The following is a 17,147-nucleotide window of genomic DNA, read 5'->3' as shown; positions in this document are numbered from 1 at the left end:
AGAGAACATAAAACATGAAACAACCAGTGAGGGAGAGATACAGGTCAGGGTGGAGGAGAGACAATGAAATGAAGAGGGGGAGGAGGAAGACGAGGAGGAGGAGGAAGACGAGGAGGAGGAGGAGGAGGTCAGTTCTTTGTTGTTGTTGTCGCTGTTTATTTTTTGGTTGTTTGCGTGTTTCGTTTTTTGTTCTTCAGTCTCTCATCACTACGTCAGACATCATCATCATCATCATCATCACCACCATCACTGAGTCATGCAGCTTCACTACTATTGGGTCAAACCCAGCCATGCGATTGATTGGCAGATCAAAGCAGGAAGACAAAAGCTGGCAGCAGCCAATCATGGAGCGGAGGCAGTGGTGAAGGGGGAGGATTTGGGAAAGGTTAGGGGGTGTGGTTTGGAAGGGGCATCTATAAAAGTAGGTCGTGACGGGGCCAGGGGTGGCAGAGCGCAGTCCTGCTAGTGTTCTCTTACTGCAGCCCAGCCCAGCTCAGCCCAGCCCAGCTCAGCCCAGCCCAGCTCAGCCCAGCCCAGCCCAGCTCAGCCCCTGTACGGCCAGTAAGGACTGAATTAGAGTACCTTTACCTCTGATACGCCACCAACTACTCTGTATGCAGGTGATAGGGAGGCCGTCCTCACCTGCACACACACACAAACACACAAACACACACACACACACACAATCTTCACACATACGAATATACACAGAGAGACTCCAAGAGCATGTACACTGACACAGAGATACTGGTGAACACTTGATGAAGCTCTCTGAAGCATTCCGTCTGCCGACTATGAACCTGCCAACAGTATATCCTTAGGGAATTTAAAATAATCTATTCCTCTCTACCGAGTATGAGGAAATGCATTTTAAAAGATACTTCTCTTTCAAATGAACACAGCACCCCTGTGATGCAGCTTTTCCAGGTATTCTGCCAGTCTAGAAACTGGACATTGACTAACATGATTAGTGACTACTCCTCTAGATTAGTGACTAGACATTGATTTGTGTCAAAAACAACAACTGAACGACATGAGAAAAGACAACAGTACCCCCTACTGGGACTAAAGACGAATGTGCAATCCCAAATTACAACTAGAAAAACAACAGAGCAAGAAAACTTGCTCAAAGAAAGTCAATAAATGTAATAAGGGAGTCAAAAGTACCATCTTTCACTTCAAACATCACATTGTTGTCAGGAATCCTGGTGGTGCTATGAGTGGGATTAAAGAGGATAAAGGCCTGTCTCTGTCCTGGTGATGCTATGAGTGGGCCTGTCTGTGTCTCTGAGTAACATGTTCTGTTATGGCTGTCTCTGTCCTGGTGATGCTATGAGTGGGCCTGTCTGTGTCTCTGAGTAACATGTTCTGTTATGGCTGTCTCTGTCCTGGTGATGCTATGAGTGGGCCTGTCTGTGTCTCTGAGTAACATGTTCTGTTATGGCTGTCTCTGTCCTGGTGATGCTATGAGTGGGCCTGTCTGTGTCTCTGAGTAACATGTTCTGTTATGGCTGTCTCTGTCCTGGTGGTGCTATGAGTGGGCCTGTCTGTGTCTCTGAGTAACATGTTCTGTTATGGCTGTCTCTGTCCTGGTGATGCTATGAGTGGGCCTGTCTGTGTCTCTGAGTAACATGTTCTGTTATGGCTGTCTCTGTCCTGGTGATGCTATGAGTGGGCCTGTCTGTGTCTCTGAGTAACATGTTCTGTTATGGCTGTCTCTGTCCTGGTGATGCTATGAGTGGGCCTGTCTGTGTCTCTGAGTAACATGTTCTGTTATGGCTGTCTCTGTCCTGGTGGTGCTATGAGTGGGCCTGTCTGTGTCTCTCAGTAACATGTTCTGTTATGGCTGTCTCTGTCCTGGTGATGCTATGAGTGGGCCTGTCTGTGTCTCTGAGTAACATGTTCTGTTATGGCTGTCTCTGTCCTGGTGATGCTATGAGTGGGCCTGTCTGTGTCTCTGAGTAACATGTTCTGTTATGGCTGTCTCTGTCCTGGTGATGCTATGAGTGGGATTAAAGAGGATAAAGGCCTGTCTCTGTCCTGGTGATGCTATGAGTGGGATTAAAGAGGATAAAGGCCTGTCTCTGTCCTGGTGATGCTATGAGTGGGATTAAAGAGGATAAAGGCCTGTCTCTGTCCTGGTGATGCTATGAGTGGGCCTGTCTGTGTCTCTGAGTAACATGTTCTGTTATGGCTGTCTCTGTCCTGGTGATGCTATGAGTGGGATTAAAGAGGATAAAGGCCTGTCTCTGTCCTGGTGATGCTATGAGTGGGATTAAAGAGGATAAAGGCCTGTCTCTGTCCTGGTGATGCTATGAGTGGGATTAAAGAGGATAAAGGCCTGTCTCTGTCCTGGTGATGCTATGAGTGGGATTAAAGAGGATAAAGGCCTGTCTCTGTCCTGGTGATGCTATGAGTGGGATTAAAGAGGATAAAGGCCTGTCTCTGTCCTGGTGATGCTATGAGTGGGATTAAAGAGGATAAAGGCCTGTCTCTGTCCTGGTGATGCTATGAGTGGGATTAAAGAGGATAAAGGCCTGTCTCTGTCCTGGTGATGCTATGAGTGGGATTAAAGAGGATAAAGGCCTGTCTCTGTCCTGGTGGTGCTATGAGTGGGATTAAAGAGGATAAAGGCCTGTCTCTGTCCTGGTGATGCTATGAGTGGGCCTGTCTGTGTCTCTGAGTAACATGTTCTGTTATGGCTGTCTCTGTCCTGGTGATGCTATGAGTGGGCCTGTCTGTGTCTCTGAGTAACATGTTCTGTTATGGCTGTCTCTGTCCTGGTGGTGCTATGAGTGGGCCTGTCTGTGTCTCTGAGTAACATGTTCTGTTATGGCTGTCTCTGTCCTGGTGATGCTATGAGTGGGCCTGTCTGTGTCTCTCAGTAACATGTTCTGTTATGGCTGTCTCTGTCCTGGTGATGCTATGAGTGGGCCTGTCTGTGTCTCTGAGTAACATGTTCTGTTATGGCTGTCTCTGTCCTGGTGGTGCTATGAGTGGGCCTGTCTGTGTCTCTCAGTAACATGTTCTGTTATGGCTGTCTCTGTCCTGGTGGTGCTATGAGTGGGCCTGTCTGTGTCTCTCAGTAACATGTTCTGTTATGGCTGTCTCTGTCCTGGTGATGCTATGAGTGGGCCTGTCTGTGTCTCTGAGTAACATGTTCTGTTATGGCTGTCTCTGTCCTGGTGATGCTATGAGTGGGCCTGTCTGTGTCTCTGAGTAACATGTTCTGTTATGGCTGTCTCTGTCCTGGTGGTGCTATGAGTGGGCCTGTCTGTGTCTCTCAGTAACATGTTCTGTTATGGCTTGTCTCTGTCCTGGTGATGCTATGAGTGGGCCTGTCTGTGTCTCTGAGTAACATGTTCTGTTATGGCTGTCTCTGTCCTGGTGGTGCTATGAGTGGGCCTGTCTGTGTCTCTGAGTAACATGTTCTGTTATGGCTGTCTCTGTCCTGGTGATGCTATGAGTGGGCCTGTCTGTGTCTCTCAGTAACATGTTCTGTTATGGCTGTCTCTGTCCTGGTGATGCTATGAGTGGGATTAAAGAGGATAAAGGCCTGTCTCTGTCCTGGTGATGCTATGAGTGGGCCTGTCTGTGTCTCTGAGTAACATGTTCTGTTATGGCTGTCTCTGTCCTGGTGATGCTATGAGTGGGCCTGTCTGTGTCTCTCAGTAACATGTTCTGTTATGGCTGTCTCTGTCCTGGTGGTGCTATGAGTGGGCCTGTCTGTGTCTCTCAGTAACATGTTCTGTTATGGCTGTCTCTGTCCTGGTGGTGCTATGAGTGGGCCTGTCTGTGTCTCTGAGTAACATGTTCTGTTATGGCTGTCTCTGTCCTGGTGATGCTATGAGTGGGCCTGTCTGTGTCTCTGAGTAACATGTTCTGTTATGGCTGTCTCTGTCCTGGTGGTGCTATGAGTGGGCCTGTCTGTGTCTCTCAGTAACATGTTCTGTTATGGCTGTCTCTGTCCTGGTGATGCTATGAGTGGGCCTGTCTGTGTCTCTGAGTAACATGTTCTGTTATGGCTGTCTCTGTCCTGGTGGTGCTATGAGTGGGCCTGTCTGTGTCTCTGAGTAACATGTTCTGTTATGGCTGTCTCTGTCCTGGTGATGCTATGAGTGGGCCTGTCTGTGTCTCTCAGTAACATGTTCTGTTATGGCTGTCTCTGTCCTGGTGATGCTATGAGTGGGATTAAAGAGGATAAAGGCCTGTCTCTGTCCTGGTGATGCTATGAGTGGGCCTGTCTGTGTCTCTGAGTAACATGTTCTGTTATGGCTGTCTCTGTCCTGGTGATGCTATGAGTGGGGCCTGTCTGTGTCTCTGAGTAACATGTTCTGTTATGGCTGTCTCTGTCCTGGTGGTGCTATGAGTGGGCCTGTCTGTGTCTCTCAGTAACATGTTCTGTTATGGCTGTCTCTGTCCTGGTGGTGCTATGAGTGGGCCTGTCTGTGTCTCTGAGTAACATGTTCTGTTATGGCTGTCTCTGTCCTGGTGATGCTATGAGTGGGCCTGTCTGTGTCTCTCAGTAACATGTTCTGTTATGGCTGTCTCTGTCCTGGTCATGCTATGAGTGGGCCTGTCTGTGTCTCTCAGTAACATGTTCTGTTATGGCTGTCTCTGTCCTGGTGGTGCTATGAGTGGGCCTGTCTGTGTCTCTCAGTAACATGTTCTGTTATGGCTGTCTCTGTCCTGGTGGTGCTATGAGTGGGCCTGTCTGTGTCTCTGAGTAACATGTTCTGTTATGGCTGTCTCTGTCCTGGTGGTGCTATGAGTGGGCCTGTCTGTGTCTCTGAGTAACATGTTCTGTTATGGCTGTCTCTGTCCTGGTGGTGCTATGAGTGGGCCTGTCTGTGTCTCTGAGTAACATGTTCTGTTATGGCTGTCTCTGTCCTGGTGGTGCTATGAGTGGGCCTGTCTGTGTCTCTGAGTAACATGTTCTGTTATGGCTGTCTCTGTCCTGGTGGTGCTATGAGTGGGCCTGTCTGTGTCTCTGAGTAACATGTTCTGTTATGGCTGTCTCTGTCCTGGTGGTGCTATGAGTGGGCCTGTCTGTGTCTCTGAGTAACATGTTCTGTTATGGCTGTCTCTGTCCTGGTGATGCTATGAGTGGGCCTGTCTGTGTCTCTCAGTAACATGTTCTGTTATGGCTGTCTCTGTCCTGGTGATGCTATGAGTCGGCCTGTCTGTGTCTCTGAGTAACATGTTCTGTTATGGCTGTCTCTGTCCTGGTGATGCTATGAGTGGGCCTGTCTGTGTCTCTCAGTAACATGTTCTGTTATGGCTGTCTCTGTCCTGGTGATGCTATGAGTGGGCCTGTCTGTGTCTCTGAGTAACATGTTCTGTTATGGCTGTCTCTGTCCTGGTGATGCTATGAGTGGGCCTGTCTGTGTCTCTGAGTAACATGTTCTGTTATGGCTGTCTCTGTCCTGGTGATGCTATGAGTGGGCCTGTCTGTGTCTCTGAGTAACATGTTCTGTTATGGCTGTCTCTGTCCTGGTGATGCTATGAGTGGGCCTGTCTGTGTCTCTGAGTAACATGTTCTGTTATGGCTGTCTCTGTCCTGGTGATGCTATGAGTGGGCCTGTCTGTGTCTCTGAGTAACATGTTCTGTTATGGCTGTCTCTGTCCTGGTGGTGCTATGAGTGGGCCTGTCTGTGTCTCTGAGTAACATGTTCTGTTATGGCTGTCTCTGTCCTGGTGATGCTATGAGTGGGCCTGTCTGTGTCTCTGAGTAACATGTTCTGTTATGGCTGTCTCTGTCCTGGTGATGCTATGAGTGGGATTAAAGAGGATAAAGGCCTGTCTCTGTCCTGGTGATGCTATGAGTGGGATTAAAGAGGATAAAGGCCTGTCTCTGTCCTGGTGATGCTATGAGTGGGATTAAAGAGGATAAAGGCCTGTCTCTGTCCTGGTGATGCTATGAGTGGGCCTGTCTGTGTCTCTGAGTAACATGTTCTGTTATGGCTGTCTCTGTCCTGGTGATGCTATGAGTGGGATTAAAGAGGATAAAGGCCTGTCTCTGTCCTGGTGATGCTATGAGTGGGATTAAAGAGGATAAAGGCCTGTCTCTGTCCTGGTGATGCTATGAGTGGGATTAAAGAGGATAAAGGCCTGTCTCTGTCCTGGTGATGCTATGAGTGGGATTAAAGAGGATAAAGGCCTGTCTCTGTCCTGGTGATGCTATGAGTGGGATTAAAGAGGATAAAGGCCTGTCTCTGTCCTGGTGATGCTATGAGTGGGATTAAAGAGGATAAAGGCCTGTCTCTGTCCTGGTGATGCTATGAGTGGGATTAAAGAGGATAAAGGCCTGTCTCTGTCCTGGTGATGCTATGAGTGGGATTAAAGAGGATAAAGGCCTGTCTCTGTCCTGGTGGTGCTATGAGTGGGATTAAAGAGGATAAAGGCCTGTCTCTGTCCTGGTGATGCTATGAGTGGGCCTGTCTGTGTCTCTGAGTAACATGTTCTGTTATGGCTGTCTCTGTCCTGGTGATGCTATGAGTGGGCCTGTCTGTGTCTCTGAGTAACATGTTCTGTTATGGCTGTCTCTGTCCTGGTGGTGCTATGAGTGGGCCTGTCTGTGTCTCTGAGTAACATGTTCTGTTATGGCTGTCTCTGTCCTGGTGATGCTATGAGTGGGCCTGTCTGTGTCTCTGAGTAACATGTTCTGTTATGGCTGTCTCTGTCCTGGTGATGCTATGAGTGGGCCTGTCTGTGTCTCTGAGTAACATGTTCTGTTATGGCTGTCTCTGTCCTGGTGATGCTATGAGTGGGCCTGTCTGTGTCTCTGAGTAACATGTTCTGTTATGGCTGTCTCTGTCCTGGTGGTGCTATGAGTGGGCCTGTCTGTGTCTCTGAGTAACATGTTCTGTTATGGCTGTCTCTGTCCTGGTGATGCTATGAGTGGGCCTGTCTGTGTCTCTGAGTAACATGTTCTGTTATGGCTGTCTCTGTCCTGGTGATGCTATGAGTGGGCCTGTCTGTGTCTCTGAGTAACATGTTCTGTTATGGCTGTCTCTGTCCTGGTGGTGCTATGAGTGGGCCTGTCTGTGTCTCTGAGTAACATGTTCTGTTATGGCTGTCTCTGTCCTGGTGATGCTATGAGTGGGATTAAAGAGGATAAAGGCCTGTCTCTGTCCTGGTGATGCTATGAGTGGGCCTGTCTGTGTCTCTGAGTAACATGTTCTGTTATGGCTGTCTCTGTCCTGGTGATGCTATGAGTGGGCCTGTCTGTGTCTCTCAGTAACATGTTCTGTTATGGCTGTCTCTGTCCTGGTGATGCTATGAGTGGGCCTGTCTGTGTCTCTCAGTAACATGTTCTGTTATGGCTGTCTCTGTCCTGGTGATGCTATGAGTGGGCCTGTCTGTGTCTCTGAGTAACATGTTCTGTTATGGCTGTCTCTGTCCTGGTGGTGCTATGAGTCGGCCTGTCTGTGTCTCTGAGTAACATGTTCTGTTATGGCTGTCTCTGTCCTGGTGATGCTATGAGTGGGCCTGTCTGTGTCTCTGAGTAACATGTTCTGTTATGGCTGTCTCTGTCCTGGTGGTGCTATGAGTGGGCCTGTCTGTGTCTCTGAGTAACATGTTCTGTTATGGCTGTCTCTGTCCTGGTGGTGCTATGAGTGGGCCTGTCTGTGTCTCTGAGTAACATGTTCTGTTATGGCTGTCTCTGTCCTGGTGATGCTATGAGTGGGCCTGTCTGTGTCTCTGAGTAACATGTTCTGTTATGGCTGTCTCTGTCCTGGTGATGCTATGAGTGGGCCTGTCTGTGTCTCTGAGTAACATGTTCTGTTATGGCTGTCTCTGTCCTGGTGATGCTATGAGTGGGCCTGTCTGTGTCTCTGAGTAACATGTTCTGTTATGGCTGTCTCTGTCCTGGTGATGCTATGAGTGGGCCTGTCTGTGTCTCTGAGTAACATGTTCTGTTATGGCTGTCTCTGTCCTGGTGATGCTATGAGTGGGCCTGTCTGTGTCTCTGAGTAACATGTTCTGTTATGGCTGTCTCTGTCCTGGTGATGCTATGAGTGGGCCTGTCTGTGTCTCTGAGTAACATGTTCTGTTATGGCTGTCTCTGTCCTGGTGATGCTATGAGTGGGCCTGTCTGTGTCTCTGAGTAACATGTTCTGTTATGGCTGTCTCTGTCCTGGTGGTGCTATGAGTGGGCCTGTCTGTGTCTCTGAGTAACATGTTCTGTTATGGCTGTCTCTGTCCTGGTGATGCTATGAGTGGGCCTGTCTGTGTCTCTCAGTAACATGTTCTGTTATGGCTGTCTCTGTCCTGGTGATGCTACGAGTGGGCCTGTCTGTGTCTCTGAGTAACATGTTCTGTTATGGCTGTCTCTGTCCTGGTGGTGCTATGAGTGGGCCTGTCTGTGTCTCTGAGTAACATGTTCTGTTATGGCTGTCTCCGACTCTGTACCAAGACTGGTTGTTCTGTTGACTCCATAGAAATAGAATCTCTAGAAGGGGCTTAGCGCCCGTAATCCTGGCAATTTTACTGGTCAACTCATGGATACACACATACACACACACACACACCAGTTCACCCATTATGACATCACTGACTTGAATGGGGAGGGCCGTTCTATTCATTTCTGTTCTGTTGGTGTTGACTCACCCCGTCAGTGCCTGACTGCAGCTGTCCGTTGATGCTGGCCGTGCGGAAGGGTGAGTGGGTGGACAGGCGTTTGTCCCACTCGCTCTGCCGCGGCTCCGGAACAGACTCCATGAAGCTTCTCTTCAGCTCACTGATACTGGTATGGTGACGCATGATCTCTGTATGGGTCTTATCCAGGTCCTGTGAAGAGGGAAAGGGGTGGAAAGAGAGAGAGAGAGAGAGGGGAGGGGTAGAGGGAGAGAGAGGGGAGGGGTGGAGAGAGGGAGGGTAGAGAGAGATGGGGAGACAGGTGGAGAGAGATAGAAAGGGGAGGGGTAGAGAGAGAGAGAGAAAGGGGAGGGGTAGAGAGAGAGAGAGAGAGAGAGAGAAAGAGAGAGAGAGGGGTGTAGAGAGAAAGAGGGCGGAGTGGGAGAGGTGGAGGGAGAGGGTGGAGGTGGAGAGAGAGGGGGATGGGGTAGAAAGAGAGAGAGGTGGAGAGGGAGGAATGGGGGAGAGAAAGATGGAGGAGAAGAGGACCAGAGGCAAATAGAAAGTGAGATATAGAAAGAATATGGAGAGAGAGAAAGAAACAGAGCAGAGAGGAAGGGCATGATAGATAAAGTAGAGACGGGGGGCAGAGGGGAAGGGCATGATAGATAAGTAGAGACAGGGGGCAGAGGGGAAGGGCATGATAGATAAGTAGAGACAGGGGGCAGAAGGGAAGGGCATGATAGATAAGTAGAGACAGAGGGGAAGGGCATGATAGATAAGTAGAGACAGAGGGGAAGGGCATGATAGATAAGTAGAGACAGGGGGCAGAGGGGAAGGGCATGATAGATAAGTAGAGACAGGGGGCAGAGGGGAAGGGCATGATAGATAAGTAGAGACAGGGGGCAGAGGGGAAGGGCATGATAGATAAGTAGAGACAGGGGGCAGAGGGGAAGGGCATGATAGATAAGTAGAGACAGGGGGCAGAGGGGAAGGGCATGATAGATAAGTAGAGACAGGGGGCAGAGGGGAAGGGCATGATAGATAAGTAGAGACAGGGGGCAGAGTGGAAGGGCATGATAGATAAGTAGAGACAGGGGTCAGAGGGGAAGGGCATGATAGATAAGTAGAGACAGGGGGCAGAGGGGAAGGGCATGATAGATAAGTAGAGACAGGGGGGAAGGGCATGATAGATAAGTAGAGACAGGGAGCAGAGGGGAAGGGCATGATAGATAAGTAGAGACAGGGGGCAGAGGGGAAGGGCATGATAGATAAGTAGAGACAGGGAGCAGAGGGGAAGGGCATGATAGATAAGTAGAGACAGGGAGCAGAGGGGAAGGGCATGATAGATAAGTAGAGACAGGGGGCAGAGGGGAAGGGCATGATAGATAAGTAGAGACAGAGGGGAAGGGCATGATAGATAAGTAGAGACAGGGAGCAGAGGGGAAGGGCATGATAGATAAGTAGAGACAGGGGGCAGAGGGGAAGGGCATGATAGATAAGTAGAGACAAGGGGCAGAGGGGAATGGCATGATAGATAAGTAGAGACAGGGGGCAGAGGGGAAGGGCATGATAGATAAGTAGAGACAGGGGGCAGAGGGGAAGGGCATGATAGATAAGTAGAGACAGGGGGCAGAGGGGAAGAGCATGATAGATAAGTAGAGACAGGGGGCAGAGGGGAAGGGCATGATAGATAAAGTAGAGACAGAGGGGCAGAGGGGAAGGGCATGATAGATAAGTAGAGACGGGGGATAGTTTAAGGAGAAGGCAGAAAGAGACAGCAAGGAAGGGCAAAGCCCCCAGATTGGAAGGGAGAAAGTATGTCATTATTTGGGGGAAAGGACAAATGTACAAGTTCAGCAGAATGCAACGTGATTGATGATTTACTTATCATATCAAACTAAATGCAGTTGGAAGTTGGAACAGGCCTGCCCCTCTCAAAGAGGACAAACAACATGACAACAACAGGCTATAACAGGTCTTAGTCCACCCAGACCACATGATGTCCTATAGACAAACAACATGACAACAACAGGCTATAACAGGTCTTAGTCCATCCAGACCACATGATGACCTATAGACAAACAACATGACAACAGGCTATAACATGTCTTAGTCCATCCAGACCACATGATGTCCTATAGACAAACAACAGGTCTTAGTCCATCCAGACCACATGATGTCCTATAGACAAACAACAGGTCTTAGTCCATCCAGACCACATGATGTCCTATAGACAAACAACAGGTCTTAGTCCATCCAGACCACATGATGTCCTATAGACAAACAACAGGTCTTAGTCCATCCAGACCACATGATGTCCTATAGACAAACAACAGGTCTTAGTCCATCCAGACCACATGATGTCCTATAGACAAACAACAGGTCTTAGTCCATCCAGACCACATGATGTCCTATAGACAAACAACAGGTCTTAGTCCATCCAGACCACATGATGTCCTATAGACAAACAACAGGTCTTAGTCCATCCAGACCACATGATGTCCTATAGACAAACAACAGGCCTTAGACCATCCAGACCACATGATGTCCTATAGACAAACAACAGGTCTTAGTCCATCCAGACCACATGATGTCCTATAGACAAACAACAGGTCTTAGTCCATCCAGACCACATGATGTCCTATAGACAAACAGACTGTTCTGTGTTCTCTCCACTCTATTCCCTCCTATGCAGATTGAACTTCAGATGATCCATCTCCGTCCAGTGTCCGTGCCTTTCCATATTCATGGTGCAGGAGGAGTCATTGTGATTTTGAAGCAATCGTCCATTACCAATCTACAACATGTTGGGGATCGTGATCGCAGAGATAATATACAACCCACTAGACTAGAGTCTCCTGGCTAATGACTATTCAGAAACCACGTCTGTTCTGAACAGAAACGTCGTCCCAAATGGCACCCTGTTCCTTATGTAGAACACTACTTTAGACCAGGGTACATAGGGATCCCTGTAAGGCTCGGGTCAAAAGAAGTGCACTATATAGGGAATAGCATGCCATTTGGGACGCAGAAGAGATTAGAGGGGAGCTCTGACAGTTAAACTATGGGGAGAACATTGAAGTGTCTTACTTCCCAACAGAGCATCTGTGTGGATCTCTGCTACCTAATGAAATGGTCACATGGTACCTGAAGCCTAAATCTTTGATCTGTCTAACTAAACCACTGCTCTTCATAACTGACAGCTGTTGGTCTTGGCAGCTGGCGCTACAGAGATCCTACTGTTATCCGGGTTTCCACAATCCCAAAACAGAGTGGGATTATAGTCTGGGCTGCAATGGAATACAATCTCTTTGTCAGGGAATATAATACCATACGTGTATAGTACATCTACAGTACATCTATAGTACATCTATAGTACAACTACAGTACATCTATAGTACAACTATAGTACATCTATAGTACAACTATAGTACATATATAGTACATCTACAGTACATATATAGTACAACTATAGTACATCTATAGTACAACTATAGTACATATATAGTACAACTATAGTACATATATAGTACAACTATAGTACATATATAGTACATCTATAGTACATATATAGTACAACTATAGTACATATATAGTACAACTATAGTACATATATAGTACATCTACAGTACATCTATAGTACATCTATAGTACAACTATAGTACATCTATAGTACATCTATAGTACATCTATAGTACAACTATAGTACATATAGTACAACTATAGTACATATATAGTACATCTATAGTACAACTATAGTACATCTATAGTACAACTATAGTACATATATAGTACATCTATAGTACCTCTACAGTACATCTACAGTGCATCTATAGTACATCTACAGTACATCTATAGTACATCTATAGTGCATCTACAGTGCATCTATAGTACCTCTACAGTACATCTACAGTGCATCTATAGTACATCTACAGTTGGTGGTTGAAGATATCCCTCTAGTGGTGTGGGGGCTGTGCTTTGGCAAAGTGGGTGGGGTTATATCCTTCCTGTTTGGCCCTGTCCGGGGGTGTCCTCGGATGGGGCCACAGTGTCTCCTGACCCCTCCAGTCTCAGCCTCCAGTATTTATGCTGCAGCAGTTTATGTGTCGGGGGGCTAGGGTCAGTGTTATATCTGGAGTACTTCTTCTGTCTATTCGGTGTCCTGTGTGAATCTAAGTGTGCGTTCTCTAATTCTCTCCTTCTCTCTTTCTTTCTCTCGGAGGACCTGAGCCCTAGGACCATGCCCCAGGACTACCTGACATGATTTTATTTATTTATTTATTTATTTTACCTTTATTTAACCAGGTAGGCAAGTTGAGAACAAGTTCTCATTTACAACTGCGACCTGGCCAAGATAAAGCAAAGCAGTTCGACAGATACAACAACACAGAGTTACACATGGAGTAAAACAAACATACAGTCAATAATACAGTATAAACAAGTCTATATACAATGTGAGCAAATGAGGTGAGATAAGGGAGGTAAAGGCAAAAAAGGCCATGGTGGCAAAGTAAATACAATATAGCAAGTAAAACACTTGAATGGTAGTTTTGCAATGGAAGAATGTGCAAAGTAGAAATAAAAATAATGGGGTGCTAAGGAGCAAAATAAATAAATAAATAAAAATTAAATACAGTTGGGAAAGAGGTAGTTGTTTGGGCTAAATTATAGGTGGGCTATGTACAGGTGCAGTAATCTGTGAGCTGCTCTGACAGTTGGTGCTTAAAGCTAGTGAGGGAGATAAGTGTTTCCAGTTTCAGAGATTTTTGTAGTTCGTTCCAGTCATTGGCAGCAGAGAACTGGAAGGAGAGGCGGCCAAAGAAAGAATTGGTTTTGGGGGTGACTAGAGAGATATACCTGCTGGAGCGTGTGCTACAGGTGGGAGATGCTATGGTGACCAGCGAGCTGAGATAAGGGGGGACTTTACCTAGCAGGGTCTTGTAGATGACATGGAGCCAGTGGGTTTGGCGACGAGTATGAAGCGAGGGCCAGCCAACGAGAGCCTACAGGTCGCAATGGTGGGTAGTATATGGGGCTTTGCTGATAAAACGGATTGCACTGTGATAGACTGCATCCAATTTGTTGAGTAGGGTATTGGAGGCTATTTTGTAAATGACATCGCCAAAGTCGAGGATTGGTAGGATGGTCAGTTTTACAAGGGTATGTTTGGCAGCATGAGTGAAGGATACTTTGTTGCGAAATAGGAAGCCAATTCTAGATTTAACTTTGGATTGGAGATGTTTGATATGGGTCTGGAAGGAGAGTTTACAGTCTAACCAGACACCTAAGTATTTGTAGTTGTCCACGTATTCTAAGTCAGAGCCGTCCAGAGTAGTGATGTTGGACAGGCGGGTAGGTGCAGGTAGCGATCGGTTGAAGAGCATGCATTTAGTTTTACTTGTATTTAAGAGCAATTGGAGGCCACGGAAGGAGAGTTGTATGGTATTGAAGCTTGCCTGGAGGGTTGTTAACACAGTGTCCAAAGAAGGGCCGGAAATATACAGAATGGTGTCGTCTGCGTAGAGGTGGATCAGGGACTCACCAGTAGCAAGAGCGACCTCATTGATGTATACAGAGAAGAGAATCGGTCCAAGAATTGAACCCTGTGGCACCCCCATAGAGACTGCCAGAGGTCCGGACAGCAGACCCTCCGATTTTACACACTGAACTCTATCAGAGAAGTAGTTGGTGAACCAGGCGAGGCAATAATTTGAGAAACCAAGGCTGTCGAGTCTGCCGATGAGGATGTGGTGATTGACAGAGTCGAAAGCCTTGGCCAGATCAATGAATACGGCTGCACAGTAATGTTTCTTATCGATGGCGGTTAAGATATCGTTTAGGACCTTGAGCGTGGCTGAGGTGCACCCATGACCAGCTCTGAAACCAGATTGCATAGCAGAGAATGTATGGTGAGATTTGAAATGGTCGGTAATCTGTTTGTTGACTTGGCTTTCGAAGACCTTAGAAAGGCACGGTAGGATAGATATAGGTCTGTAGCAGTTTGGGTCAAGAGTGTCCCCCCCTTTGAAGAGGGGGATGACCGCAGCTGCTTTCCAATCTTTGGGAATCTCAGATGACACGAAAGAGAGGTTGAACAGGCTAGTAATAGGGGTGGCAACAATTTCGGCAGATAATTTTAGAAAGAAAGGGTCCAGATTGTCTAGCCCGGCTGATTTGTAGGGGTCCAGATTTTGCAGCTCTTTCAGAACATCAGCTGAATGGATTTGGGAGAAGGAGAAATGGGGAAGGCTTGGGTGAGTTGCTGTTGGGGGTGCAGTGCTGTTGTCCGGGGTAGGAGTAGCCAGGTGGAAAGCATGGCCAGCCGTAGAAAAATGCTTATTGAAATTCTCAATTATGGTGGATTTATCAGTGGTGACAGTGTTTCCTATCTTCAGTGCAGTGGGCAGCTGGGAGGAGGTGTTCTTATTCTCCATGGACTTTACAGTGTCCCAGAACTTTTTTGAGTTAATGTTGCAGGAAGCAAATTTCTGCTTGAAAAAGCTAGCCTTGGCTTTTCTAACTGCCTGTGTATAATTGGTTGGTTGGTTGGTGATTTAGACAGCTAGCCAGGCCATCGGTAGCAAGCTAGCATAGGATGGAGGTCTGTTGTTAGCCACCTCTTGCGTTCCGTCAGTAGATTAGGGGGGTTCCGTGTGGTAGAGGGGATTAATCCAAATCACACAACAACAACAAAAATAAAAACAATAGATATAGTTATAGAGGCCCAAGAAGAAAACATAATAATAATAAAAATAAATAAATTGTCCGATTGTCTATTCAGATAGCAGCCGGTAAGACAGCTAACGGTTAGCAGGCCGCAGATGGGCGTTCAGGTAACGTCGCGATGGAGGAGCCAGCCGGATCTCCTTCGGGTAGATAACGTCGGCAGTCCAGTTGTGAAGGCCCGGTGGGGCTCCGCGTAGGCAGTAAAACGGGTCCGGATAGGTGACTGCAGCCCAGGAGTGATTGATGGAACTCAGGAGATGACTCCTTGCTGTCCCCAGTCCACCTGGCCGTGCTGCTGCTCCAGTTTCAACTGTTCTGCCTTATTATTATTCGACCATGCTGGTCATTTATGAACATTTGAACATCTTGGCCATGTTCTGTTATAATCTCCACCCGGCACAGCCAGAAGAGGACTGGCCACCCCACACAGTCTGGTTCCTCTCTAGGTTTCTTCCTAGGTTTTGTCCTTTCTAGGGAGTTTTTCCTAGCCACCGTGCTTCTACACCTGCATTGCTTGCTGTTTGGGGTTTTAGGCTGGGTTTATGTACAGCACTTTGAGATATCAGCTGATGTACGAAGGGCTATATAAATAAATTTGATTTGATCTACAGTACATCTACAGTACATCTACAGTACATCTACAGTACCTCTACAGTACATATATAGTACATCTATAGTACCTCTACAGTACATCTATAGTACATCTACAGAACATCTACAGTACCTCTACAGTACATCTACAGTATGTGTATAGTACAGTATAGAGCCGTCTGTGCCAAATGGAGAGAGAGCTGGATTTACCATTTAACCGTAGCTGACCATGTGACCATTTCACTGGTGGTAGTATGGTATGCTAGGTGACCATGTGACCATTTCACTGGTGGTAGTATGGTATGCTAGGTGACCATGTGGACCATTTCACTGGTGGTAGTATGGTATGCTAGGTGACCATGTGACCATTTCACTGGTGGTAGTATGGTATGCTAGGTGACCATGTGACCATTTCACTGGTGGTAGTATGGTATGCTAGGTGACCATGTGACCATTTCACTAGTGGTAGTATGGTATGCTAGGTGACCATGTGACCATTTCACTGGTGGTAGTATGGTATGCTAGGTGACCATGTGATCATGGTAGTATGGTAATGTAAGGAAGGGATGAGTGTGAGTAAGAGTCCTCTTATGCACACAACCTGGGAGTTCACACAATCACAGAACACACACACACACCAACACACACACACACACACACACACACACCAACACACACACACCAACACACACACACCAACACACACACACCAACACACACACACCAACACACACACACCAACACACACACACACACCAACACACCCACACACACCAACACACCCACACAGGCTCTCCCAGCAATATGCCTGAGGATACTTAGTCCTGAGCTAGCGGACAATTATTATTACGATGAATCAAAGATGCAGAATTAGAACCAGCACGTCAAAGACACGGGTTTGTCCCAAATGGCACCCTATTCTATATATAGTGCACTACTTTTGACCAGAGCCCTATGGGTCGAAAGTCGTGTGCTGTGTAAGGAGTAGGTTGCCATTATGGGACACAGCCAAGATCAAAAGTCAACAGAGGTGAGGGTCAGAGAGAGTCACATGGCTATGGTTAGATACAGGAACAGCACCATGAGTGAAGAACAGCATCCCTACATAGTGTGCTTCTCTTGACCAGGGCCCTCAGGTCTCTGGTTAAAAGCCGTGAACTATGTAAGGAATAGGGTGCCCATTGGGACGCTCCCTGAGAGAGGTACAGTGAACTCTTAGAAAAAAGGGTTCCAAAAGGGTTCTTCAG

At 47.3% G+C, this 17,147-nt stretch overlaps 1 protein-coding gene across 4 annotated transcripts in view; it reads right to left on the bottom strand.

The window, feature by feature from the left end:
* Positions 1-6: 6 nt before the first annotated feature.
* The window catches only part of LOC109908414 (protein 4.1), an 87,544-nt gene continuing 70,403 nt past the window's right edge, over positions 7-17,147 (bottom strand). For all 4 annotated transcript variants that reach the window (XM_031795059.1, XM_031795057.1, XM_031795060.1 and 1 more), the window contains 2 exons: positions 8,614-8,793; positions 7-642 (listed from right to left, as the gene is read on the bottom strand). In XM_031795059.1, coding sequence (XP_031650919.1) covers positions 574-642; positions 8,614-8,793 — 249 coding nt within the window. In that variant the 3' untranslated portion in view covers positions 7-573. The remainder of the gene's footprint in view (positions 643-8,613; positions 8,794-17,147) is intronic.

This window comes from Oncorhynchus kisutch, linkage group LG17 (genome assembly GCF_002021735.2).
Source record: "Oncorhynchus kisutch isolate 150728-3 linkage group LG17, Okis_V2, whole genome shotgun sequence".
In the NCBI taxonomy this organism is placed as follows: Eukaryota; Metazoa; Chordata; class Actinopteri; order Salmoniformes; family Salmonidae; genus Oncorhynchus; species Oncorhynchus kisutch.
The sequence above is the reverse complement of the archived record's forward strand: the minus strand, read 5'-3'. Positions and strand labels throughout refer to the sequence as shown.